Genomic DNA, 27,125 nt, shown 5'->3' with positions numbered 1-27,125 from the left:
TCAACTGTCAGTGAGAAAAATAAAGTTTATTTCTTATGCAGAAGTAATTCCAATTCAGGTTTTAAGTCTGAACCTTCAAACTTGGGAAGCTTTTTTCCAAGTCATCAGCAAGCGCCTTATCAACTTCATGTAGGATTTTAATAAAATCTTCCACCTATGAGTCAAACAAACAAAATCAAACACAGAAGAGAAAAACGTGGTTTAAGGTACTGATTGCTCTACCTGTGGTTTCTAAATGGTCCAACGGAAAAGAAACGCTGGCAGATCTCCAGATGACAGTAACAGTACTTCCTAAGCAGTCTTCTAAATCATTCTCGAGGAAATGACTGTTCTTTCCCATTCCGTTTTACTCTTCAGCTAGTACTTCTCCCCCTGCCTCCTCTTTACAGTTTGTTCCCACATTCTGTCCTTCATTTTCCTGAAAAAGTTCTTATTGTGAAATCTGATTCTAATGGTAGGAAATGTGATGTCATTTGTAGAACCATAAAAACCTACTGCCTATCCCAAGAATCTGATTTTAGTTTAATATAGATGCTACCTACTTCATAACAGAAAGGAGTACTATAGATTCAGAGCTGAAGTTTTCCTCTTAGAATTATTACTCCCAATAGTAGTACAAATTTTCCAGTAGTCATCTTTTTTTCCCCCAACCTTTATTGTAGACTCAGGGGGATCTAAATGTCTAAATGTGCAGGTTTGGTACAAAGGTATATCACATGATGCTGAAATGTGAGGCACAGATGAACCTGTCACCCAGGCAGTGAGCTTAGTACCCAATAGGTACTTTTTCAGCCCTTGCCCTCCCTCTCTTCTTCCCCTCCTCCTGTAGTCCCCAGTGTCTACTTTTCCCATTTTTATGTCCATGGTATCCAATGGTTTTAGCTCCCACTTCTAAGTGAGAACATATGGTATGTGGTTTTCTGTTTCCAGCAGTCATCTATCTGACAAAGGCATTAAGTCATATAAATTGTATATACTATAATTTTTGACAATGACCTTGAAATCAAGTGCTTACTTGAAAACATTTAGTAATCCTACAAAACTTGGCCACCTATACATTTACCTATACTCACCACAGGGCTATAGAAAGGAAGAAGGTTTTGAAATGCACAGGAACACTTCTGTTTGCTCAATTGGCCTTCCTTTACTCCCTGAGCCACCGTTTCCTAAAACAACAACATTTAATGTCAAAAAAGGAAAATTTTTTCAAGCTTTAACTAGTGAATAAAAACAAATTAGGATATTCAATTCCCTCCTGACTTCATAGGCATTTCAAATGTCCCAACTGAACCCACCGACATCAAGGAGGCTTATGTAACCCAAACGTGTTCTCCACTGTTGTCTTTATTTTAGTAAAGGACACCACCATCCACCCTGCTACACAGACTACAAACTCAGAACACAGCGAAGACTTTTCCCTCCCCTCTCCTGCTGACCCTTCCCGGCAAGTGCTCAATTCTCTTCTACCAAATCTCTCTTACCCCATCCCTCCTCTCCATTCAAACTTCCATTGTTTAGGCTGCCATCCTCTTTCAGATTATTCTTGAAGATTACCAACCACAAGAGCCTGTTAGTTGATCTCCTGCCCTCCAGCCTCAACTCTCTCTACTCCTTCCTGCTCCTTCCTCTCTATTGCTTTTGGAGTAATCTTTCTAAACTGATCATATCACTTGGTGCTTAAAAGAAAAAAAATCTTTAGTAGCTCCTCAGTTTCTTCAAGATTAAGTCCAAATCTCCTAAACATGGCATATAAAAATTTGCATGACATAGCCCTAGTGTATCCTCAGCTCACCTTTCTTTGATGTTCCTACCACTTAAAAGTAGGTGCTCCAAAAAACAAAAGCAACAGCAAAGAATGGGAAAAAATACACGCCATAAATATGGAAAAGATGCATTATTACCCAAGAAATTCATACAAATGGATAAATTATAAAAAAGGATAAATTTTAATTGGATAATTAAAAATTATTATCCAATTAATTATCCAATTAATAATTTTTATTTAATTATCCAATAATTAAAAATTATCCAACTAAATCAAATGGATAAATTATAAATGGATAAATTTATAATCAAAATGGATAAATTATAAAAAAGTAGGAAACAAAATATACGACATCCAAATATTTCAATCTCATTAATTTAAAAATGCAAATCAAAATAAGACACAATTTATTACCTGAACTTTGACATAAAAATTATAATACCCAATAATAAGGGTCAAGTAAAAGCCAACATTTCACATGTAAATAGTATTTTGACAAAATATGGCCATTATGCCTTAGCTATCTTCATATTTATAATGTTGAATCCAGTAATTTAAATTCTGTAAAACCTGCTGAGGTAATAACCCCAAATCTGGAAAATACAAATAGGGAAAAGAGAAGCAAGACAACTAATAAAAAAAAATCACCAGAATAAGAGAAACCTTTTGTTTCATTTTGTTTTTTGAGATAGGGTCTCACTTCGTCGCTCAGGTTGGAGTGCAATCCTTCCATCTCTGCCTCCCAAGTAGCTGGGATCACAGGCATGTGCCACCATACCCAGCTAATTTTTCTATTTTTTGTAGAGATGAGGTTTTGCCATGTTGCCCAAACTGGTCTCAAATACCTGGCTCAAGTGATCCACCTGCCTCAGCCTCCCAAGTGCTGGGATTATGGGCGCCTGGCCAAGAGAAACTTCTTAAGGAATACTCTTTAAAAAATTCAGTGGGTATGAATAAATATATTCTTCACAGCTATATTTGTGGCATTTTATATTCATAATACAATATATTCATAACATATTCATAATATATTTCTTTCCAAATATATGGATAGAAAAAAATATGGTCAAAGGAGGAATGTTAATAACCACTGAACATATTCAGGGAGAATATTCCTTAAGAGAAGTTTGCAGTAAATTTTGAAAACTGATTATTTGGTAAATTAGGTTTAAACTGGCTCTCAGTAAAAAGTCTTTCATCTAGAATCAAGAAAAATGCTTATAATATAGTGTTAAGGGAAAACAGTAGTCCATAAAAATTGCATATGCTGGGTTAAAGTATAGGAAAAATGCATTTATAAAAATACATGCATGCAAACATATGCATATGTTTGTCATACATAAATATACCAAACCACATCAGCTAGCAGTTTTTAAGATTATAAACTCATGGTGATATTAAGATTTTACTTTATTTTCCCAAAATATATAGTACTTTCTTTTTTCTTTTTTTTTTTTTTTTTATGAGACGGAGTCTCGCTCTGTCGCCCAGGCTGGAGTGCAGTGGCCGGATCTCAGCTCACCGCAAGCTCTGCCTCCCGGGTTCATGCCATTCTCCTGCCTCAGTCTCCCAAGTAGCTGGGACTACAGGCGTTCGCCACCTCACCGGCTAGTTTTTTGTATTTTTTTTTTTTTTTTTAGTAGAGACGGGGTTTCACCGTGTTCGCCAGGATGGTCTCGATCTCCTGACTTCGTGATCCGCCCATCTCGGCCTCCCAAAGGGCTGGGATTACAGGCTTGAGCCACTACGCCCGGCCTATTAGTTTCATATTAAAAAAACAGTAATTGAAGTTGGAGCATTAAACAACCCACACTTTCTTTTGTTCATGACATCATCAATACTTCTTTCCTACCTTTGTTAATGCCTGAAAAATATTAGAAAGAAATTCACATAAAATATCCTTTAAGATTTTCAGGTGGAAATCATCTTGGGTTAAATCAGTCTTTTTAGTTTCTTCTGTGTTAGACTCTGTCGAGTTCTCTGTTTTTTTCTGACACTGTTCCATATTTTGTAAGACTCGAATGAGGCTGTCAATTAGAGGAAGATCTACTGTATAAACAAATCAAGAAACATGGAATTGGCCAGTTAAGTTTGGTTTTTCATTCATATGTATTGAATTAGTGCTAGACATTATTATTTTGGGTACTACAGATACAGTGGTAACATCAGCAAGATGTCAGCCTATAAGAGGCTTACATTTTTATACTTTCAAATAAGTAAATAAAATAGACTATTTTAGGTTTTGGTTAGGTTCTATGAAGGAAAAAGAGGAATATAGCAGTCTAGCAGGGCAAGCTCTCTGACAAGGTGACATTGAGTTGAGAACTAAAGCAATAAAGACTCAGCAATCAAAAGAGCCTAGGAGGCCAGGGGTGGTAGCTCACGCTTGCAATCTCAGCACTCTGAGAGGCCAAGATGGGCGGGTAGCTTGAGCCCAGGAGTTCAAGACCAGCCTGAGCAACATGGCAAAACCGTGTCTTTACAATAAGTACACAAAAATTAGCTCACAGGATTTTTCTACCACTACCACTGTTAACATCTTGGTCCAACTTATAACATTTCTTGCTATGAGTTAATTATCAAGAATCTCTAAAAGCCTCCTAACTCATCTCCCTTTTGTACCAATGACTCCTACATTTCTCATCAAAACAGCAGCCTATTAAAGTCAGCTCATGTGTATTCAACTTCTGCTTAAAACTCACCATGATTCCCTACCTCATTTAGAGGAAAAGGCAAAATCAGGCCCTCCATACTCCACCTCTCTGGCTCCATGTGCTACTTTGCTAAATCCACCCCAGCCACATGGGATCTCACTGTTCCCCCTCAAATATACCAGGCATACTTCTGGTTGAGGGCTTTTACACTTTCTATTCCCTCTGTCTGGAATGTTCTTCTCCCCAAGTATGCACGCAACTCCTCCATTCTCTCCCTAAGGACTGTACTCAATGCCACCTTCTCAATGAGGTAACATATTTATAAATGAAGATCTTAAAAATATTCAACGTTCTTTTTTTATTAAAAACTCTTAATAGAATAGAAACAGATTAATATATCCTTAAATGGTAAGACATATATCTTATTTTTAGGGGGACAAGGGGGTGCAGAGTCTTGCTCTGTTGCCCAGGCTGGAGTGCAAAGGCGTCATTTCGACTCACTGCAGCCTCTGCCTCCCAGGTTCAAGCAACTCTCCTGCCTCAGCCTTCCGAGTAGCTGAGATTACAGGCGCACGCCACCAAACCTGGCTAATTTTTGTATTTTTAGCAGAGACAGGGTTTCACCATGTTGGCCAAGCTGACTTTGAACTCCTGACCTCAGGTAATCTGCCCACCTCAGCCACCCAAAGTGCTGGGATTATAGGTGTGAGACACCGCACCTGGTTGTAAAACATGTATCTTATACCCAATAATGCTAAACAGTGGAACTCTAGGATTATTTCTAATAAAATCAGGGAGAAGGTAAGGATGTTTTCTACCATCACTATTATTTTACACCAGAGATTCTAGGCAACCCGGAAAGATAAGAAGAATAAACCAGAGACAGACAAGTGATAAAATATATATAATTTAAGCCAAAGCACTATCCCATAAAGCCCAAAGATTATTACTGGCACGACTACTAAAAATAGTAAGAATTTGGTAAGGTTACAGGATGCAAAGTTAATATACAGAAATCAATAGCCTTCATATATTCCAACAACAATAATCAGTGGAAGAAAATATGTCATAGACAATAGTAAACCCAAAAGATAAAATATCTAGGAATGAAACTAATAAGAAATATCCAAAATCTATATAAAGAAACCATTACTGAGAGACACAAAAAAGACCTGAACAAATGAAAGGGCATAACATATTCTTAGATATTCTATAAAGTTAACACGATGTCAATAAAAATATCAGAAAGTTTTTGTTTTTGGAACTTAAAGTTAGTGATAAGAATAGTTAAAAACATTCTGAAAACTTAGAATGAAGAGGAATTTGCCTTATTAAGTATTAAAACATAAAACCTTAATATTTAAAAACACTATGGCTACTAATATATGAACACAGTAATGGAACTGAATAGAATATATAGGGGAATTTTAAAAATAATGATGAAATTTCAAATCAGTGTGGGTAAACTGGATTATTCACTAAATGATGTTGAGATAACTGGGTAGCCCTCTGGAAAAAAAATTGATACCACTAGTACCAAAGTTATCAAAGGGGGAAAAAAGAATTAAAGCCACACTTCACATGTAACACCAGAATAAATTCTAAATGAATCATGAATTTAATTGTGGTCATAAAAATCATTCTGTGAAAGACTATGTGTTTACATAGGAAAATATTCATTTTATATTTCTAAATGAAATGTTGGCTAAAAAGCAGAATTAAATATATATGCATGTGTTGGATGATAAGATTACAGACATCATGTTTCCTCGATATTTTTTATAAGTTTTTAGGCAGGGTGCAGAGGCTCATGCCTGTAATCCCAGAACTCTGGAAGGCAAGGCAGGAGGATCATTTGAGCCCAGGAGTTTGTGACAAGCCTGGGCAAGATTGTGAGACCCTGTCTCTATAAAAAATTTAAAAACTAGCCAGGTGTGGTGTCACATGGCTGTAGTCCCAGCTACTCAGAAGGCTGAGGTGAGACAATCACCTGAGCCCAGGAATTCAAGGTTGCAGTGAGCTATGATCCTGCCATGGCACTACAGCCTGGGTGATAAAATAAGACTCTGTCTTCAAAATAAGTAAATAGGCCAGGCGGGGTGGCTCACGCCTGTAATCCTAGCACTTTGGGAGGCCAAGGCAGGTGGATCACCTGAGCTCAGGAGTTCCAGCCCAGCCTGGCCAACATGGTGAAACGCTGTCTCTACTGAAACAATACAAAAATTAGCCGGGCACAGTGGTGTGTGCCTGTAATCCCAGCTACTTGGGAGGCTGAGGCACGAGAATCACTTGAACCCAGGAGGCAGAGGTTACAGTGAGCCAAGATCACACCACCACACTCCAGCCTGGGCAGCAGAGCAAGACTCTCTTTCCAAAAAATAAAAATAAATAAAAAGTAAAATAAGTAAATAAATACGATAATAAAATAAATTTTTGAAGTTTAGCATATTTTTATAATTAGGGAAATGAAAGCATTTTTTAAATGGGAGAAATCAATGAAATGAAAAACAATATGAGCCTAGGAAATTGTACTTGCCTTTTTCTATCTTTAGATACTCTTGCTCAGTCTGTGAGGCATAAATGGCAGACAACACTGAAAAAGCAGAGGCTAGCACTGTTTTCTGTTCTTGAAGAATGATGGGTGGATCATCAGACTGGCAGAATTCATGGCAGACCAGGTCAAAAAGTAAATTCCAAATGTCTTTTCCAGTGTCAGGACAATGTACTTAATAAAGACAACAAATAAAGCAGTACTTTAAAATCGGCAAACAATTAAATGAGTAACTGTAGCGCTTCCGATAAACCATCTTACCAATTGCTTGAATTCCATCATCCACTGTAGTAAGCAGTTGTAAAATATGCATGTAAACATCAAGCCATTCTGGATTTTCAGAACTAAATAGGAAAAGTAAAAGCACTGAATCAACAACGTTACTGTCCAGGGGATTCCAATCATTCATCCATTCAATAAATATTTATTCCTCTGCCAGCCACTGTTCAAGGTGCTGAGGATAAAACAAGGAAAGGAACGAAGGCTCTGTGCTCGTTAGAGCCTTTATATTCTAATAGGGGGAACAGCAAAAAATAAATATTATTTAAAATAATCAACACACACAGGACAAGAAGTAAAAAAATCTTTTTGGCTCTATCTCATAAAAGCAACAATGCAGAAACCTGCTAGTTGATACTTTATCATTTTGGTTTGCTTGAATAATCAGAACAAAATATGACTGCGATTTTTATAGTATGAACGTAAGGTCCACTGCACCATGCATCAACAATAATGATGTTCTGAAAACGTCTCAGGATTATCCTAGCTCCCTAGCTGAGAATACTAAAAGCATATAAGTCTAATTTTTATGATCAATCATTTGGATTCTCAAAAATCTAAATAGTTTGGAAACTCATAATCTTAGTTCTTCAACCAAGCAAGTGAAAAGACAGTGAACAATTAAAACAATGGTTTGGCAAATGTTTATTTAAGTACTTACAAATTAAATTTCAGGCACTATGTTAGGAGTTGAGAAAACAGATGTACAAGATGTTATCCCTACCTTCATAAAGTTTATACTTTAATCATAAAGTTTATACTAGAAGATTGCTAGCAGGGTAATTACCATAAAGTGGTATGAATGTAACACTATAGGGCTAGGAGCCACTATATAGCAAGGAGACTTAGTTTGCAGGGTCAGGGAAGGTACCTTAAGAAAAATGATGTTTACACAGAAAATGAAGGGGCAAAGAAGTATGTGAGGTGGAGGAAACATACTGTGCAAAGGCCTGGAGACAAGAGAGCTGGTTCAGTTGAAGAAGTGAAGCAAACTTCACATGACTGAAACGCAGAGTACAAGGAATAAGGATAGCACTACTGGGCCTATAAGCTGCACTTTATTTTTCTGAGAATTTTTCATTTACTTCATTCTTTTTTCCCCTATTTTATTTATTTATATTTTGGATTCAGAAGGTACATGTTGGGGGTTGTTACATGCATGGTGCTGAGGTTTGGGAATACGGATGGTCCCATTACCCAGGTGATGTACACAGTACCCAAGCTGTGTTTGTGTTTGTTTTTGTTTTTTTCTGGACCTTATCCTAAGGAAGGTAACTGAAAAGACTGAAGCATGAGAGTGAGATGAGTGCGTAATTTGCAAAAACAGCTTTAAAGTCTAGGCTTGGGAAAAGCAAGCATAGAGGCAGGAAATTCAAGTAAAAGAATGTGGCAGTTCTCCAGATGAGAGACAATAATGGCTTGACCGGCATGGATGGAATCCCAGAAAAAGTTAGGAATAAGGGTTGGGAGTTGACTACAATGGGAAAATACTGGGGCAGGAAAGATTCTGTAACGGCTTTTCCATTTCTTCTACATTATCCAAATAGGACAGTGATTACATCATTTACTGAGATTGAGAATACTGATGAAGCACGTTTAGGGAAAGATGATGAATTTAATCCTTACTTGGATAAAGGATACAAAATTAATAGGTTTTGATGTGGCTTACTCAGCACTAAGAATGCACTAAGCAAATCACTAAGCAGACCAATTTAAAAATTAATTTTCTAGTGATTAGCAATAAACAGTTTTAATGACCTGTAAGGCTTAGTAATCACTCTTGACAAGACATCAGAGTCCCAAAATCAGTCACTTATTGAAGACTGGCATATAAACACAAGGAGCAAAAAAAAGATGTGCAACATTAATTAAGAAAGTTGTTAAATGTTCAATGTAAAAGCACAAGAAAATGTTTTCTCTTTGATTTAAATTACATAAAATATGATAAGACAGAAGCCACAGTTAATGTTGAATAACATCCTACAGCTAAATGATAATGTAACAGGAAGTTTGCAACCACTATCATTCTTGTAAAAAGCATACAGGTTGCATCACAAATATTAGTAGTGAATTAACGTAACAAGAAGTGACTGTGTACTTTATTCTGTTATAAGGAATCTAAGAAGACTTTTATATCTGAGAATACTTCTATCAATTGCATTTTCCCAGAGCACTTTGCATGAAAGAGCTCACCTACCGTACTTGTTTGGCAGCTTCGAGTATACAGGGCACGAGCCGAAACACTGGCTGCTCTTCAGACTCTTCCTGGGGTTGGTCCAGAGGCTGAGTAGCCCCATTTCTGACCCATTCCAACATTAGTTTCTCATCCAAATCAAAGAGCTTGTCTACAACCTCCCCCACCTTCACCAGCAAGTCAACTGCAGAGAATAAAACAGATATTGAAATAAAAACAAACTGCTAAAAGCAATAGGTGTTAAGCAAAATTCCTAAAGCTATTCTAACAAAACCAAATCTTGCCAAGGCAGTACTTATTCTAAAGGGTGATTTACTTATCTCACATGTTTAAATTTGCTTATTTTTCCTCATTTTTAAATGAGGAATTCATCAGTGTCCCAGGAATTTAAGAAATTTTATATCTTCAATCAAAAAACTTTCTCCAAAAAACAAACAAACAAACAAAAAGCTGGGCATGGTGGCTTACGCCTGTAATCCCAACACTTTTGGGAGGCCAAGGCTGGATGACTGCTTGAACACGAGTTCGAAACCAGCCTGGGCAAGAAATTGAGACTCCGTCTCTACAAAAAATTTTAAAATGAGCTGAGCATGGCGGTGCACGACGATAGTCCCAGCTATTGGGGAGATTAACAGAAGGATACCTTGAGCCCAGAAGTTTGAGGCTATAGTGGGCTATGATTACACTACTGCACTCCAACCTGGGTGACAGAGCAAGATTCTGTCTCAAACTAACAAACTTTATTACCTTGCACCCAAGGCTTTTTTCAAAAAGGTGACTTCTAGAAATAGTTACATGGTTTCCTAAAAATTAAATAAAATTTAAAACATTTTTTTTTTCTAGACTACATGATGACTTACCATTTGTTGAACTTGACATAATGAAGCAAATGCTATCATAAATCGCTGGATGTTCCCGGATCCTTTCAACCCAAACACTGGCCACTTCTGCCTGGGAAAGGCAAGTAAGCAACAACCTACATGGTAAACGTGGGTTGAATTTCTACTTTTCAAAACAAAAAAAAACAGTAAAGGGAATTCGAAAATAAAAAATTAGCTTTTTTTCTTAGCTACTCTTATGAGTAACCTTATAGAATTCATAAAAGGAAAAGCATACCTGCTTGTTTCCAGCAGAGTAGGTGGGTCTGAATCATACAAACAGTGCAATAATACCTGCCTACAAAAACAAAGAAGTTAACCGATATGCCTCACTTCTCGCATTTAAAATATCCGAGTTTTCATTTAAGTTTTTTAACATCTTTATTGTGAAATACAGCATGTATTCAGAAAAGCCCAAAAGATACAAATCTATAGTTAATAAAAAATTATAAAGCAAACACTCGTGTTTCCAAGAAACAGAACAGAGCTGCATCTCGGTAGTCACCATGTGTCCATTCCAAATCACAATTCTCTTTCCCATCTAGAAATGATGATCATTCTGATTTTTCCAGCAATCATTTCTTTACTTTGCTTTATAGTTTTATTATTTTATATATTTTGGTGTTGCTTTATACTGCAGGTAAAAGGATTAAGAGGACATGTTGAATAAATAGACATAATCTGGGAGGTTATTCGGATTCATGAAGATGGTCAAGGAGGGGAGACAACATATGAAATAAATTATATTATACTTATTCTTTTGAGTCTTCATTTATTTGCTGGAAACTATACATGTAAGATCCACCCATGTTGTTTCTTTAGCTGTTATTCTTTGACCAATTGCTGCAGAGCACTTCATTGTGTGAAAATAACACAATTTATTTTTCCAGACTACTGCTGATGGACATTTGCAATGATTCCATTTTGGGGCTATTTCAAGTAATCCTCCTATAATATTTTTAAGAGTTATCCTGATGCACATGTGCACAGTTTCTCTTACCATATATGCCCACTATGAGCTGGTCACAGCACATGCATATGTTCCAACGTGACCAGATAATGCCCAACCATTCTAAAGTGGTTCAACAAATTTATTTTCCCATCAGCAAAATAAATTGCACCATACTAATATTAAGATAAGCATTTACTTGAATTTATAACATTTGTTAACATTTCTCATTTTTGGAGTTTTGATAGAGAACATTATAGAGACCAAACATAATCCTAAGTCATTTGCTCCATGGATGACTGTAAATTACTGAGGAATAAATACTCTGAACTAGGATCTTAAAGTCCCTCCATAACTAGGAGTTATCTCTTTCTGAGAAACCCAGGTACTTGAATCCTGTAATAAAACCCTCACGGCCCCAGCTCTGACAAAAACTGCCTAGAACAGTTTTCTTAACCTATTTGGGTACAAATTTCTTTGAGATTCTGATTAACAGCCACGAACCCTTTGCCTAGAAAACTAATACACCCACAAAATTTAGCATATAATTTCAGGGTGTTCTCAGAACACAGTAACCAAACTTGGGTTTCCTCCGTTAAAAAAACTTCTGCCCAGAACTTTACACATGGAGAAGATAACTAGCCTCGAAGCAGAAATCTGAAAGTCTTTTCATCACAGAGGCAACCCTTTATCTTCTAGTTTGTTGGCAAGTCTTATCCTCTAAGTCAGAGCTCTCAGGATGACATTATTCAACAAATCTAGTTTCTGCAGACTCCAGCTGAGTCATTGGATTCCCTGCACCTAAAATGTTTTGGATTCCAGTTGGCTGCCCCATCTCCAAGTTTTGTCCCACTGGTTCTTCCCCTATCTGGCTTACTGCCACCAGCTGATAATTCAGGTTCCTTTGCTACCGAAGAAAACAGGCTTAAATCCTGAATCATTTCAGTACCTCCTGAAGAAGCCCCTAGCTACCATCAACACACAATGAAGTTCCTAGAGAGTATTCATCAAGACAAAGAAAAGACTATCTTTCAGATGTGCTACTTTTCCTAAGTATTAGAATTTCCTTAAGGGTATAAAAGAATATATTTTAAAACATAATTATATAGTAAGACTTACCCAAGATTTTTCTCACTGCTGATGGACACACATATCTCCTGGAAACAGGCCATATTACCTAAAATTCCCACACAGATTTCCTGCCAAATCAAATTTTACAAGTCACAATGGCTCTGAGACGAAAAACATAAACAAAAATATCAACGTGAACAAAAACTTTCACTGAGCCAACTTTTGGGGTAAGGCAGAGGGGAGGCAGGATAAAGACATATACTGCCTGTACCCTAACTTTGACAAGCTTACAGTATTTGAGAAGGGATGAAAGACATAAGAACAAGAAAGGGCAAAGGCAGGAGCTATGGAAGAAGAACTCCTATCGATAAAACGAGTGTTAAATGATTGACAGGATTGAGATATGCAAACAAAAAGACAGACGTTCAAATAAGGGGAAAGTATCAGCAAAGGCAGGAAGGGAATCATGTACGTGGCAAAGATGGTAGACAATAAAGTACTCCGGTTGTGGCACAAAGTGGGTGAACAGCATGAGGTAAATACTGCCGGTATAAAGGACTGAGATTAAGGGCTCTGAATGCTGTGCTGAAGAATTAGACTTAATCTGGGAAGTTATTTGGAATCATGAAGATGCTCAAGGAGGGGAGACAACATACTGAAACAGTGTCTTAGAAAGATTATTCTGGTGGCAAAATGCATAATGTATTAGTGTAGTCCCTCTTTATCCATGGTATCAGTTACCCATGGTCAACCTTGGTATAAAAGTACTAAATGGAAAAGTCCAGAAATAAACAATTCATGTTTTAAATTGCATGCCTTTCTGAGTAGCATGATGAAATCTTGCACCGTCTCACCCGGGATGTGACTCATTCTTTCGTTCAATGTATCCACACTGTATACACTGCCTGCCCATTAGTTACTTAGTAGCCATCTTGCCTATCAGATCGACCATCATGGTATCTCACAGGCCTTGTGTTCATGTCACCCTTATTTTACTTAATAATGGCCCCAAAGCACAAGAGTAGCGATGCTGGCAATTTGGATATGTCAAGGAGCCACCATTAAGTGCTTTCTTTACACGAAAAGGTGAAAGTTCTTGACTTCATAAGAAAAATATACAAAAATGTATGCTGAGGTTGCTTAGGATCTCTAAGAACAAATCTATCCATGAAATCGTGAAGAAGGAAAAGGAAATTTGTGCATATTATAAATAGGGTTCAGTTCTATCCTTGGTTTTAGGCACTGGGGGCCTTGGAATGTATCCCCCAAGGATAAGGGGAGACTAGTGCATAGGGAAAAGAAGTTGAAAAGAATTTAAGAATCTATCTCAGTAATAGTTAATTAATATGTAATAACATTTATTACCACTCATTATGGCCAGGCATTACTCTAAGCATTTTCCATGTATAATTTCATATAATAACTTAGGTGATAGGTACTAATAGTATCCCCATTTTTTCAGATGAGGAAACTAAGGCACAGAGAAGTTAAGCTACCTGCCTAAGATCTTGAGATCTCCAACTAGAACATGGCAGAGCTCCAGAGCTTGAGCATTTAACCACTATTCCAAACTGCACCTCAGTTATCAAGACGCAAGAGGAGGAGGGCCCTCAGGCATGGAAAAAGATGAAGCTGAGGAAGACTCTCAAGGTGAAAGCAAAATAATCCAATGTGAGGATAAGGGAGAAAGCAGCTGAACTTGACTCCTAGCTTTCAAGTTGCCTCATTTCCCCAGTCAGTGATATTGGTCCCATTGACAGGAAAACTAAAAAAGAAAGTGCATAAAAGGCTACAATGAGTTCAGATGGTACGGTGTTTCCAAGCTTGCTGGAACGTAAGAATCACTCAGGGAGCTTGTTAAAAATACAGATTTCCAAATCTCATCTCAGATCTACTGAATTATAATTTCCAGGATAGAGCCTGGAAAGCTATTGTTTACCCAGCATATACCAGGTGACTTTTATGATCAGATAAGCGTGAACATAAATCACTGAGGACATATACAATTCAGGGTTAGAGAGCACAGTTGACCCTTGAACAACACAGGTTTCAATGTGTGGGTCCACTTATAGGTGGATTTTTTCTAACCAAACTTGGAATGAAAATAGTGTCCTCAAGATGCAAAACCTACGTAATATGCAGAGCTGACTTTTCATACACACAGGTTCCACAGAGCTCACTGCAGAATTGACTATGTGCGGATTTCAGTATGGGGGAATGTCTTGCAACCATCCCCCTGTATACCAAGGGACAACTGTACAGCATGCAAGCAGAGAATGCCTGAAGAAAGTTGGAGATGTGACATCAGTTATCAGAAAGGAAGTTGAGGCTTTGCTCCTACAGGTGAGTTGCAACTTAAAGGTGTAAAGAAAACACATAAGTTCACTAGGAAAATGAATATAATGAGAGCAAAGGATCAGGCCTCCACCTTATAAAAAGTCCATATTCAGGACAGTATAAAAAAGGAAGAAAGAAAAAAGCCAATGAAAGGTGAGAGAGGAGTGAATCAAGAGGTCAGAGACGACAGTGAGATGACACAGGAACTACAGAAATGGAGTTTCAAAAAAATATGGGTGCTTAAATGTTGGGAAAAGATTAAGAGTGAGTAGGGGCAGAAAAAAACCACATACATTTCCCTTATAAACTAAAGAGGAAATAACTGAACTTCCAATCAAAGATCAAGTTTTTCTGTCTTGGCTGCTCACTGGAATCACCTGGGGAACTTTAAAAGCTGGCCAAAGTCTCACGCTTGGAGATTCTGCTTTAACTCATCTAGGGTGTGGCCTGACTCAAGATTTTCAAAAGTTCCCCAGGGCAAAGCTTCTCAGAGTGTGGCAATGCTCCAGAGCACCAGCGTCACCTGAGAACATATTAGGAATCCTAGACCTACTGGACTAGAAACTCTGGAGGGGGGCTTGGCGATTAGTGATGTGGGGACATGCTTAAGTTTGACAGCCCATGTCCCAGGTGATTCTAACATGCAGCCAAGGCTGAGAATCACTGTGACAGCAGACAGTGGCCAACGGGTATATACAACAATATGACTAAATCCTAAAAGGTGCCATTCCTGACATAAGCTTATTTCTTTATACACTAGTAGTGAGTAAATATATTTAAGCCAGAAAAACTCAGTACAAAAATAGCATAATCGTCAAATCTTACATTAATATAAGGAACCAAGGAAAAAATGGTTAATCAGGCCCTAATTCAGACAGAACATTCTACTTAAGTTAAGAATTTTAATTCAACATTCAATCTGTAAAAACACACTATGGAATTCTCCATTTTATAATCTGAAAGAAAGGAAATACAGTACAGTGGTTATACCTGAGTCAGGCCTAGGCTGAAATCTCAGCTCCATTCTTTCCTAGTTGTGTGACCCTGAACACATATCTTCACCCAAGATCTAGTTCTTTAAAAGTATACCTCATAGTAGTAAGACCAGGTATTCAGTAAACAGGAGTTCTTCATAATTACAATTATTGAACAGATATTTACTAATCCATGTATGCACAGCACATGGCAATTTACTTGGCAATAAAGCACAGTACACTGCACACAGTATATAAAGTCCTCTCCTTTAGTCTTTATCTATTGTTCTTGGCAGTTTACTAACAGCAATGACCACTGAAAGCTTACTTACTTACTTGGGAAGGTGTGGAAGGAAAAGTACTACTGTGAATAACAGATGCAAATACTGAGAAGGGACAGAAGGCACCCAAAGGGAGGCACAGAGACAGCGTGAGACAGGGAGTAGAAAGGCCTGGCTAAATCAGAAGGGTTACCTGGTTATCCAGATTTTATGCTGGAAAGATGAGTTAGGTTCAGAGAGTAGAAGTCTTGAGCAGCAGGCTGAGTTTAGAATAGTTTTCAAGCAATGGTGGATTTTGTCAGTAAAAAAGAGCAATCAACTGAAAAATGGGAGGCCCAGGCTCTGCTCCTTGCTCTGATACACAATAGCAGCATAACAGTGGTTATGCCTAACTCGTCTCCACAGCTGTCAAATGAAAGTGCTAATTTCCCTGGTCCGGCCTGACTCTATAATTCTATGATTCTAATAATTTTAAATTATTAAATCATTACAGGCATGTAGCTCATGCTTTTTTCTTTTTTTTTTTTTTTTTGAGACGGAGTCTCACTTTGTCGCCCAGGCTGGAGTGCAGTGGCCGGATCTCAGCTCACTGCAAGCTCCGCTTCCCAGGTCTACGCCATTCTCCTGCCTCAGCTTCCCGAGTAGCTGGGACTACAGGCGCCTGCCACCTCGCCCGGCTAGTTTTTTGTATTTTTTTAGTAGAGACGGGGTTTCACCGTGTTAGCCAGGCTGGTCTCGATCTCCTGACCTTGTGATCCACCCGTCTCGGCCTCCCAAACTGCTGGGATTACAGGCTTGAGCCACCGCGCCCGGTCAGCTCATGCTTATAATCCCAACACTTTGGGAGGCCAAGGTGGGAGGATCACTTGAGGCCAGGAGTTCAAGACCACCCTGAGCAACATAAGGAGACCCCTGTCTTCACAAAATAAAAATGAAAATTAGTTGGGTGTGGTGGCTTACACCTATAGTCCCAGTTACTTGGGAGGCTGAGGTGGGAGGGTCCCTTGAGCCCAGGAGGTCAAGACTGCAGTGAGCTGTGATCATGCCACTGTACCCTAAGCCTTGGAGACATAGTGAGACCCTGTCTCAAAAATAAAATAAAAAAAATTTAAATAGCAAATTACCTAGGACCTGGCAATGTTCAATTAATATCTACAGGCTGATTTGTTGATTTACTGTCAGTAAGAAAATCAAAGTGAGAAAAATAAATGACCATCCAGCACTATCTGTTCTTATTGCTTCAAAGAAGAAGGCTTTAGAAATGTACATACTTACTCTTAATCGAGGACACTTGGACTTAGCCAGTACTCCCATGAATATATCAGGAGCGTTAAATTCTTGAAGAAATAAAGCCACATCCTGAAAAGAAAAATGATTATTAGCGTGGATATTTAATATTCTTCCCTAAACCCCAAAGCTTAGGCAACCATAAAATTCTGTATTAAAATTAGAATTTTAGGCCAGGCGCGGTGGCTCACACCTGCAATCCTAGCACTTTGGGAGGCCAAGGCTGGCAGACTGCCTGAGCTCAGGAGTTCACGACCAGCCTGGGCAACACGGTGAAACTCCGTCTCTACTAAAAATACAAAAAAACTAGCCGGGCGTGGCAGCATGTACCTGTAGTCCCAGCTACTCAGGAGGCTGAGGCAGGCGAATCGCTTGAACCCGGGAGGTGGAGGTTGCAGTGAGGCGAGATTGCACCACTGCACTCCAGCCTGGGCGACAGAGCAAGACTCTGTCTCCAAAAAACATTTAAAAATAAAATAAAATTAGAATTTTAGACACAAGAAAAGAAAAAAAAAAAACCACAGGCTTAGGAACTGTGTCAACAGACAAAAGGGATACTAGAGAGTCTTTATGATAACTGGTCCCAGACAATGGAACAATTTTGTAAACAAATCTAAACTACCTACAATACTCCGGAGGATTATCCCACTCTTTTCTGCCCCGAATCTATTTACCTTAATAATGTTTCTGCCCACTAGGAATTCTCATTAAACACATCCAAACACATTTGGTGATTACCTATGAGGTATTAAGCTAGAAGTGGGGGACAAGGGAAAAAAGCAACACGCTGGGCACAGTGGCTCACACCTGTAATCCTAACACTTTGGGAGGCTGGTTAGAAAGCTGAGGTTGGTGGATCACTTGAGCCCAGGAGTTTGAGACCAGCTTGGGCAAACATGGTGAAAACCCATATCCACAAAAAATACAAAAATTAGCCAGGTGTGGTGGCACATGCCTGCAGTCCCAGCTACTTGGGAGGCTGAGGTGGGAGGATCACTTGAGCCTGGGGGCGTTGAGGTTGCAGTGAGCCATGACTTTGCCACTGTACTCCAGCCTGGGCAACACAGCGAGAAAAAAAGAGTAAAACTTGGCTGGGAGAGGTGGCTCACACCTGTAATCCTAATACTTTCGGAGGCCAGGGCAGGCAGATCACTTGAGCCCAGGGGTTCGAGACCAGCCTAAGCAAACATAGTGAAACACCATCTCTACAAAAAATACAAAAATTAGCTGGGCATGGTGGTGTACCATCTGCAGTCCTAGCTACTCAGGAGGCTGAGGTGGAAGGATTGCTTGAACCCGTGAGGCACAGGTTGCAGTAAGCTGAGATATCGCCACTGCACTCCAGCCTGTGCAACGGAGTGAGACTTTGTCACAAACAAAAACAAAATTCCTTCTTGTCCTCCAAGAGCTTAAAACACGGTAGGGGAAAGAAGTCAAGAACTGCTATAGGGTCCTGTCCAAAACCAGAACTTGTGTTTTCAAAATCATCAACAGAATAAAAAGTCTGATGACAATGTAACTGTGGTAGCCTCATAACTTTTTCCTAGAGAGTCTGCCACGGTGCTGAAAGGGGCATAACATACAGGTGACATGTGAGTGGACATGTGGCCCCAAATGGGCCAAATCTCACCTAGGAATGTAAGACACAAAAGCTAAGTAAGTTTGCTTGGGGATTTGCAATGTAAAATATATAAATGAAATTAAGTTTCTGGCTGTCTACTGCTTCAGATTTTCACTAAATTTGAGGTGTATATTTGAGAAGCCTTAACTTAAAATATAAGCTGCATGCATTAAAGGGCCCTGGAACGCCTCAAAGAGAGAGGCAATTATTCTCCACAGCAACTGAAACCAGTAACCTGCCAGACAACTGACTGGGAGAGACACACTCTACTTACTAAAAGACCATGGTCAGAGAAAATAATATTTTCAAAGATACACTCTAAACTGAAAGTCATAACAGCAGATTCTCTTCACTGTAAGTGATCAAGCTGTCTGTCCTGTGGGCAATTCTTCGTCACATGCAGAAATTTTTAAATTTAATGGTAATTCCTGGAGTAGCACAAGGGTGGCCTAACAATATCAATACCAACAGTAATAAAATTAACATTCATTGAACAAGTATTAAATGCCAGGCACAGTGAAGTGGCTTGCATGCTCTCTCACTTAATTCTCAAAACAACTCTATCAACTAGTTAACATTATTAGTCCCATTACACTCATAAGCAAACTGAAGTTTAAAAAGTTCAGCAACCTGCCCAAGATTATACAGTCTCAGTAGAGTAAAGCTAGGATTTGAACCCACCTGAGTCTGACTTGAGCCTTTGGTCTTGCTTTTTAAAAGAGATGGGGGTCTTGCTATCCTGTCCATACCGGAGCAGTGGCTATTCACAGATTCACAGGCATTATCATAGCTCACTGCAGCCTCCAACTACTGGGCTCAAGTGATCCTCCTGCCTCAGCCTTCCAAATAACTGGGAATATAGGCAAGTACCCAGCGAGACTATGTTCTTAACCACTACAACATGCTACCTCTCAGGTATTCATCTCTTCATTCATTACTCCCCACATATTTTCTGAAAAACCTAATAGGCACTGTTTTAGATTCTGGGGACACATCGGTGAACAAGCTAAATAAGGACTCAGTCCCAAGGAATTTTCTTTCTAAATAAATGAACAATAAATATATAAACAACTGAACTACACAATTTCTAAAAGAAAATAAGATGGTATGTGCTAGAAACCCAGATAAAGGGGGCTACTTTAGACATGACATTGAAGAAGGTATTTCAGAAGGGGTGACATTATGCTTTGATGAGAAAGAATTTAAATCCATCAGAGGACACATGTAACAGAGTGAAGCAATTCTGTGGGAACACTGAAATAAGAGAGGTTAATTCTGACTGGAGGGTCTGGGGTGGCATCACAGAGGAGGTGACACTGAAGCCGGGCCATAAACAGTGAGAAGGATTTTGCCAGCTGGAAGCCATTCTAAACAGAGAGGCATGAATAGCACCCATGGACACGTGAAAGTGCAGGAAGTATCTATCTGGAGGTCTCTGGTCCTCGCACACTGAATTCGTGGTTGCAGAGCAATAAGAGACAAGGCTGAGATATAAACTCACTAGACTTTGCACCACGGACTTCAATGGTCAGTGGAGAGCTTAGTTCTGAGTGATGCCTCAAGGGCACCTCTTGTAAGGGAGCAAAAGGAGGCCAAAGAACATGACTTTGCCCCGCACCAATAACCTCCTTCAAACAGCAGCACTGTTTTCTCAATTTTAAAACTGAGATTGTCACCCTAAGAGTTCATTTAAAACACAGGTTTTATTTCTTTTTTAAAAAATGTAACCATAATTTATCAATAATTGTAGAGCAAACAGAAAGCAGATCTGAACAATACTCTCTACCAACCTGATCTGACATTGGTAATAAGATACTCCACCCAACAACAGCAGAACACACATGCTTTTTAAGTGAACATGTCTTTTAAGTGATAGTAAAGACAAAGTAAAGACAAAGATAGATTGGTAAAGACAGACCATATTCCGGGCTATAAAACAAGTCTCAACACATTTAAAAGGATTCAGTGTTCAACGACCACAGCAACAGAAAGATAACTAAAACATTCCCAAATATTTGAATCTTATCTATGAATCAAAGAAAAAGTAAAGAATATTAGAAAGTATTCTGAACTTCTGTGGCCATGGTGGCTCATGCCTGTAATCCCAGTACTTTGGGAGGCCGGGGCAGGCAGATCACTTGAGGCCAGGAGTTCAAGACCAGCCTGGCCAACATGGCAAAACCCCATCTCTACAAAAAGTACAGAGCAAGCGCTGTCTTAAAAAAAAAATTGTAAACACAGCATATCAGAATTTGTGGAATACTGGTAAAGCATAAATATTTAGGGAAAATTTTATAGTGCTAGATGTCTATCTTTAAAAAGAAAGATTTCAAAGTATAAAGTATGTGGACAACTGATTTTTGACAAAGATGCAAAAGCAATTAGTGGAGAAAGGATCTCTTTTCAACAAATGAACTAGAACAATTGAATATCCATAGGCAAAAAAATAAACTTCAACCCATCCTTGCACTATGTACTATACAAAAATCAACTCAAAATGGATCACAGACTTCTATGTAAAACCTAAAATTATAAAACTTTTAGAAGAAAATGTAAGAAAACAACATAATTAAAAAACAGGCAGAAGATTCAAACAGGTACTTCACCAAAAAAGATACACGGAGTACAAATAAACACATGAAAAGATACTCATCGGCCGGACGCGGTGGCTCAAGCCTGTAGTCCCAGCACTTTGGGAAGCCGAGACGGGTGGATCACGAGGTCAGGAGATCGAGACCATCCTGACTAACACGGTGAAACCCCGTCTCTACTAAAAAATACAAAAAAAACTAGCTGGGCGAGGTGGCGGGCGCCTGTAGTCCCAGCTACTCGGGAGGCTGAGGCAGGAGAATGGCGTGAGCCCAGGAGGCGGACCTTGCAGTGAGCTGAGATCCGGCCACTGCACTCCAGCCTGGGCGACAGAGCCAGACTCCATCTCAAAAAAAAAAAAGAAAAGATACTCATCATTAGGAATTAAGGAAGTCCAAATTATAATCACAATGAGCTATCACTACACACTTACTAGCATGGCTAAAATTAAGAAGAATGACCATACTAAGTGTTGATGAGGATGAGGAGAAACTGGACCTGGAATTATGTCTCACACACTGCTTGTGGTTACGTACAACGGTAAAAACTGCTTAGGAAAACAACTTCAAAGTTTCTTAAAAAGTTCAGCATACACTTACCATATGATCCAGTCAGGCCACTTGATATGGTTTGGCTCTGTGTCCCCTGCTAAATCTCACCTTGATTTGCAATCCCCATTGTCCCCATGTATCAAGGCCAAGACTAGGTGGAGGTAAGTGAATCATGGGGGCGGTTTCCCCCATGCTGTTCTCATGATAATAAGTGAGTCTCATGAGATCTGATAGTTTTATAAGCATCTGGCATTTCCCCTGCTCACACTTCTCCTTCCTGCCACCATATGAAGAAGGTGCCTGCTTCCCCCTCCCCTTCTGCCATGATTGTAAGTTTCCTGAGGCCTCCCCAGCCATGCTGAACTGAGAGTCAAGTAAACCTCTTTCCTTTATAAATTACCCAGTCTCAGATATTTCCCTATAGCAGCGTGAGAATGGACACACCGCTCTACGTATTCATCCAAGGAAAAGAAAAGTATATGTCCATACACACTTGTATACAAAAGTTCACAACAGCTTTATCTGTAATAAACCTTAAACAACTCCAACATTCATCAACAGGTAAAAAATAAATTGTGGTATATACATATAATGGAACACGATTCGGCAATAAAAAAAAATAAGCCATTGATATACACAACATGGATGATTCTCAAAATAATTATGCTGCATAAAAGAGCCAGACCAAAAAGAGAATACGAGCACATTTACATAAAACTCTAGAATACACACTAATCTGTAGTGACAGAAAGCAGATCAGTGGTTGCCTGGAGACGATGGAGGAAGGGAGAGGCAAGAGGAAGAGACGACCAAGGACCATAAAGAAACTTTTAGGGGTGATGGATATGCTCTCTATCCCGATTACAGTGACAGTTTCATCTGCGTACACATTGTCAAAGTTTATTGGCTGGGTGCGGTGACGCACACCTATAATCCCAGCACTTTGGGATGTCAAGGTGGCTGGATCATTTGAGATCAGCAATTCGAGACTAGCCTTGCCAACAGGGTGAAACCCTGTCTCTACCAAAAATACAAAAATTCGCCGGGATTGGTGGTGCATGCCTGTACTCCCAGCTACTCCGGAGGCTATGGCAGGAGAATCACTTGAGCCCTGGAGGCGGAGGTTGCAGGGAGCTGAGATCGCACCACTGCACTCCCGCCTGGGTGATAGAGACTCCATCTCCAAAAAAAATATTATCAGTGTCAATGATACTTCAAAACAATAGGCAGTTTTTTTTGTGTTAATTATACCTCAATAAAGTTTTAAATAAAATGACTGAAACAATGAATAGCCATTGATAATTTTTAAGAAAATGAGTACAATTAAGTCTGTATTTCTGGAAAAAAAGATAACAGGGGTGGCAAAGTAGAGGACAGAAGGGAGGTGAAAGAGACTAAAACAAGGATTTTAATCAGGAAGCTACTGCAAAAGTCTAGGCAATAAAACAAGAGAGATCACATAGGCCATTTAATCTCTTTTGGCCTCTATTTTCTTAACTGTAAAATAAGAGTACTACCTACATTACAGGGTTATTGTGAAGATCAAATAGAATACTATACATGAAAATGCTTTTGAGCTATAGAATAAAATACAGATATTAAAACAATGATTAATATTGCAACTATAGACATATTGTTTATTTTCCTCTCCTTCTAATACTATTATGGTATATTAGTGGTCTTCTAACTCCTCACCTGCTCTCAAATATATGGCCAGAGTTCTTTTTAGGTAGGTAAGTATCAGAACTTTCCTGGCCTACATGTGTGTAGGAATACATTCATAAAAGCTATGTATTTAGTCCCAATCTATTGAGAGCTCAGATCCTCCAGCCTCAAAGACAGAAGTTTAGCACTATAGCTCATAGGATCTCATTCCCTATATCATATATGAGTGTGATTACAGACAGGAGATAAAGCCTTTCCCCAGAGTGAAGGACTGAACCGTTTTTAAAACTCCATTCACCATCTCCTCACCCAACAGTCTTTTCAGAGTTTTGTTTCCAGCCTCATACCTCATCCATTGACATATCCCATACTCTGCAAATTTCATTCTCCATTTCTTCATCAAGTTCCGTCTGCTGCTCCTCATCATCTGAGCTAGATTTGGTGTTTTCAGGGCTAACAATCTTCAGAAACACAAAGAAAGAAAACATGAATAAAAGTTGTCTACAATACTAACCAGGCACCCAAATACAGCAGGTGATTGAATAACATCTCCTTGTAATGCTGATGAGAAAAAATTACTTGATTCCTGGCCAAGGCCACCGTCTGTGTGGAGTTTGCATGTTCTCCCCATGTGTGCATGAGTCTGTTCCAGATACTTTAGTTTCCTCCCACATCCCCCACATTTGCACATTAGCATAACTGGTGTGTCTACATGGTCCCAATCTGAGTGAGTGTGGGTGTGTGTGTACCTGTGATGGGATGGCATCCTGTCCAAGGCTGGTTTCTGCCTTGCACCTTGAGCTGCTGGTATAGGCTCCAGCCACCCTCAACCCTGAACCAGAGCAAGTGGGTTGGGAAATGGATGAATATAAATTATTATAAAACAAAAATCTGTAAAGAAGACAATAATCATAGAGATGCACGACAATAATTATGGGGTAGGAACGTGCTCAGTAAGCCTGACTTATTTGTTATTGTTTTTGGACTGTACAGTAGTAAGAGGTGGTCATTTTTGCTTTGTAAATATTTATTCCTTGATTTAACATAATCAAACAATAAAAGTTGTAGTGATAATCACTACAACCACCGTCACTCACTAACTCACCAAAATTAGGTAAACAGTTATCTTGTTTTTATTAACCTTTCTTAAATGTATTTATAGCTCACATTTATCTCAATATTTAATACTAGATGTGTTTTGGGTCCTCATTTAGAAGTTTGGTGATGTTCTTGTGTCCAGAAATATGCCACAGGAACTTAACTCTTGTTTATATCAATTAGCTATATAAAATTGGTTTCATTATCAGTAATTTTGCTTAAAGTCACAATTTCCAAGAACCTACTGATGTTAAGTGAGGACTTACTTTAATAATAACCCATAATCGTTTAGAAGACACAAAGAGGCTACCAGCAAAGTATCTTTTCTTGCAAAAACCTTCTTTTAAAAACTTAGTGCCTTGGGTAAATCTATTCTTTCAACATTCACAAAATAAATACTGTTGCTAGGCACTGGGGTAGATATACAAAGACGAGTTAGATATAATCCCTTACTTTTAAGATTTTTTTTTTTTTCAACTTTTAGGATCTAGTGGGGAAAGACATGTAAAGGGATAGTCATATTAGAAAAAGCAAAGTGGGCAGGGCGCGGTGGCTCAAGCCTGTAATCCCAGCACTTTGGGAGGCCGAGACAGGCGGATCATGAAGTCAGAAGATCGAGACCAGCCTGGCTAACACAGTGAAACCCCGTCTCTACTAAAAAAAAATACAAAAAACTAGCCAGGTACTCGGGAGGCTGAGGCAGGAGAATGGCGTAAACCCGGGAGACTGAGCTTGCAGTGAGCTGAGATCCGGCCACTGCACTCCAGCCTGGGCGACAGAGCGAGACTCCGTCTCAAAAAAAAGAACAAAAAAAGGCAAAGTGATTCAAATGAATTGTGGACAAAAAGTTGTGGCAGCAAAAATGATGGACCAATGATCTATTCCCGGGAGAAGATGGGGAACTTTATCTTAGGTGTTGATATTTAAGCTAAATTTTAAAGGAAGAATAGTATTGTCACGTGAAGGAGGAGAGAAGTGAGTATTCAGAGGAAAGTACAAGAGTTCAGAGTTGAGAGAGGGCCTAGCATGTTTGGGGATGGTGAACAGTTCGCTGTTGATGGCACACAGTGTATCACGAGAAGATGAGGCTAGAAAATGCACAAACAGCCCTCGATCCCAAGCTTCAAGAAATATGCATTTTTCTCCTATGCAAAGGGAACTAAGCAGTGTCATGAATAGCGCTGTCTTTAAAGAAGATTATTCTGGCAGCTGTGTAGAAAATTAACTGGAGAGGATAGAGAAGAGAAGCAGAGGAACCAATGAGGGAAACATGAGAAGAAAACTCACATTTACTGACAGCCTCCTATAAGTCAAACACCATGCTAAGCCCTCTATGGCCATTATAATCTCACTTAACCTACACAATAACCCTATATATGATAATATAAATATTATAATCCCATTTTACAGAAATTAAGAAACAGAGGTTCTGAGCCGTTAGGTGACCTGCAGCTAGTGGGTAATGAAGCTGTGTTTTTTGTCTTTTTGAGACAGGGTCTCCCTCTGTCCCCCAGCCTGGAGTGCAGTAGCTGGATCATAGCTCACTGCAGCCTCCAACTCCAGGCTCAAACGATCCTCCAGCCTCAGCCTCCTGAGTAGCTGGGACTACAGATGTGCACCATCATGATCGGCCTTTTTTTTTTTTTTAGTTTGTAGAAACCAGTTCTATGTTGCCCAGGCCGGTCTCGAACTCCAGGCTCAAGCGATCCTTCCGCCTCGGCCTCCCAAAGTGTTGGGATTACAGACATGAGCCACCGCGCCTAATCAGAAGCCACGTTTTTTATATAAAAGTTGTATAACCCTAAAATCACCATTTATTCTATTACAACTATAGTCCATGAAATATATAAACTAAGGACCTGGGCTTCAGAAATGACAGTGGGGATGGGGAGCAAAACCCGAGCAATGCAGTTACACGATCGTGTATTTTTGGAGAACTTGCGAAACTAAAATAGAACCCCAAGTATTCCAGCATCCCTACCATTATACTTCCTTTTGTGTCGAGAGACCCCGAGGGGCCCCAGATAGTTCTGAGGTCCGCAGCGGCCGGCGAAACGCAAGGAGCGAGGTCCCGCAGCGCACGCCTGGGGAGGGGTCTTCGTGGGGACGGCGGCTCCCGGGGCAGGAGGAGCCGCCAGAGGCGGAGCCCGGGTGCCTGGGGGATGTGGGGAGAGCCCACGCGTGGCGCGAGTTTCCACACCTGGATGAGTCCGCTGAGGACGCCGAAGAGCCAGTGTTTGCTGTAAACCGTGCTCCCTATGCAGTCTCCACCGGCCACCTCCTCCTCCTCCTTGTCGCGACCCGGGGACGGCGGCGAGGGGTTGCGATCCATGACTTTGCCGCGTTCCGCGCTCGAAGGCCGTGCCGGAAGCTGCGGAGGA

General features: G+C 39.6%; 1 protein-coding gene across 3 annotated transcripts; it reads right to left on the bottom strand.

The window, feature by feature from the left end:
* SAAL1 (serum amyloid A like 1) lies at nt 1-27,125 on the bottom strand. Of its 3 annotated transcripts, none has more exons than XM_023230863.3 (12): nt 26,945-27,125; nt 23,994-24,107; nt 17,209-17,292; nt 12,390-12,469; nt 10,560-10,619; nt 10,304-10,419; nt 9,447-9,627; nt 7,232-7,314; nt 6,956-7,144; nt 3,618-3,814; nt 1,074-1,166; nt 1-418 (listed from the first exon to the last, which is right to left on the bottom strand). In XM_023230863.3, the coding sequence occupies exons 1-12, from the start codon at nt 27,074-27,076 to the stop codon at nt 347-349; spliced, it is 1,401 nt and encodes a 466-aa protein (XP_023086631.2). In that variant the 5' UTR covers nt 27,077-27,125; the 3' UTR covers nt 1-346. The 3 variants fall into 3 exon arrangements, with proteins under 3 accessions (XP_023086631.2, XP_023086629.2, XP_023086630.2); XM_023230861.2 differs by having other exon boundaries at nt 6-154; XM_023230862.2 differs by having other exon boundaries at nt 6-154; nt 3,618-3,811.

The sequence above is a fragment of the Piliocolobus tephrosceles genome, chromosome 13 (genome assembly GCF_002776525.5).
Source record: "Piliocolobus tephrosceles isolate RC106 chromosome 13, ASM277652v3, whole genome shotgun sequence".
Taxonomy (NCBI): Eukaryota; Metazoa; Chordata; class Mammalia; order Primates; family Cercopithecidae; genus Piliocolobus; species Piliocolobus tephrosceles.
Note: the sequence above shows the minus strand (reverse complement) of the source record. Positions and strands in the feature narration are given on the sequence as shown.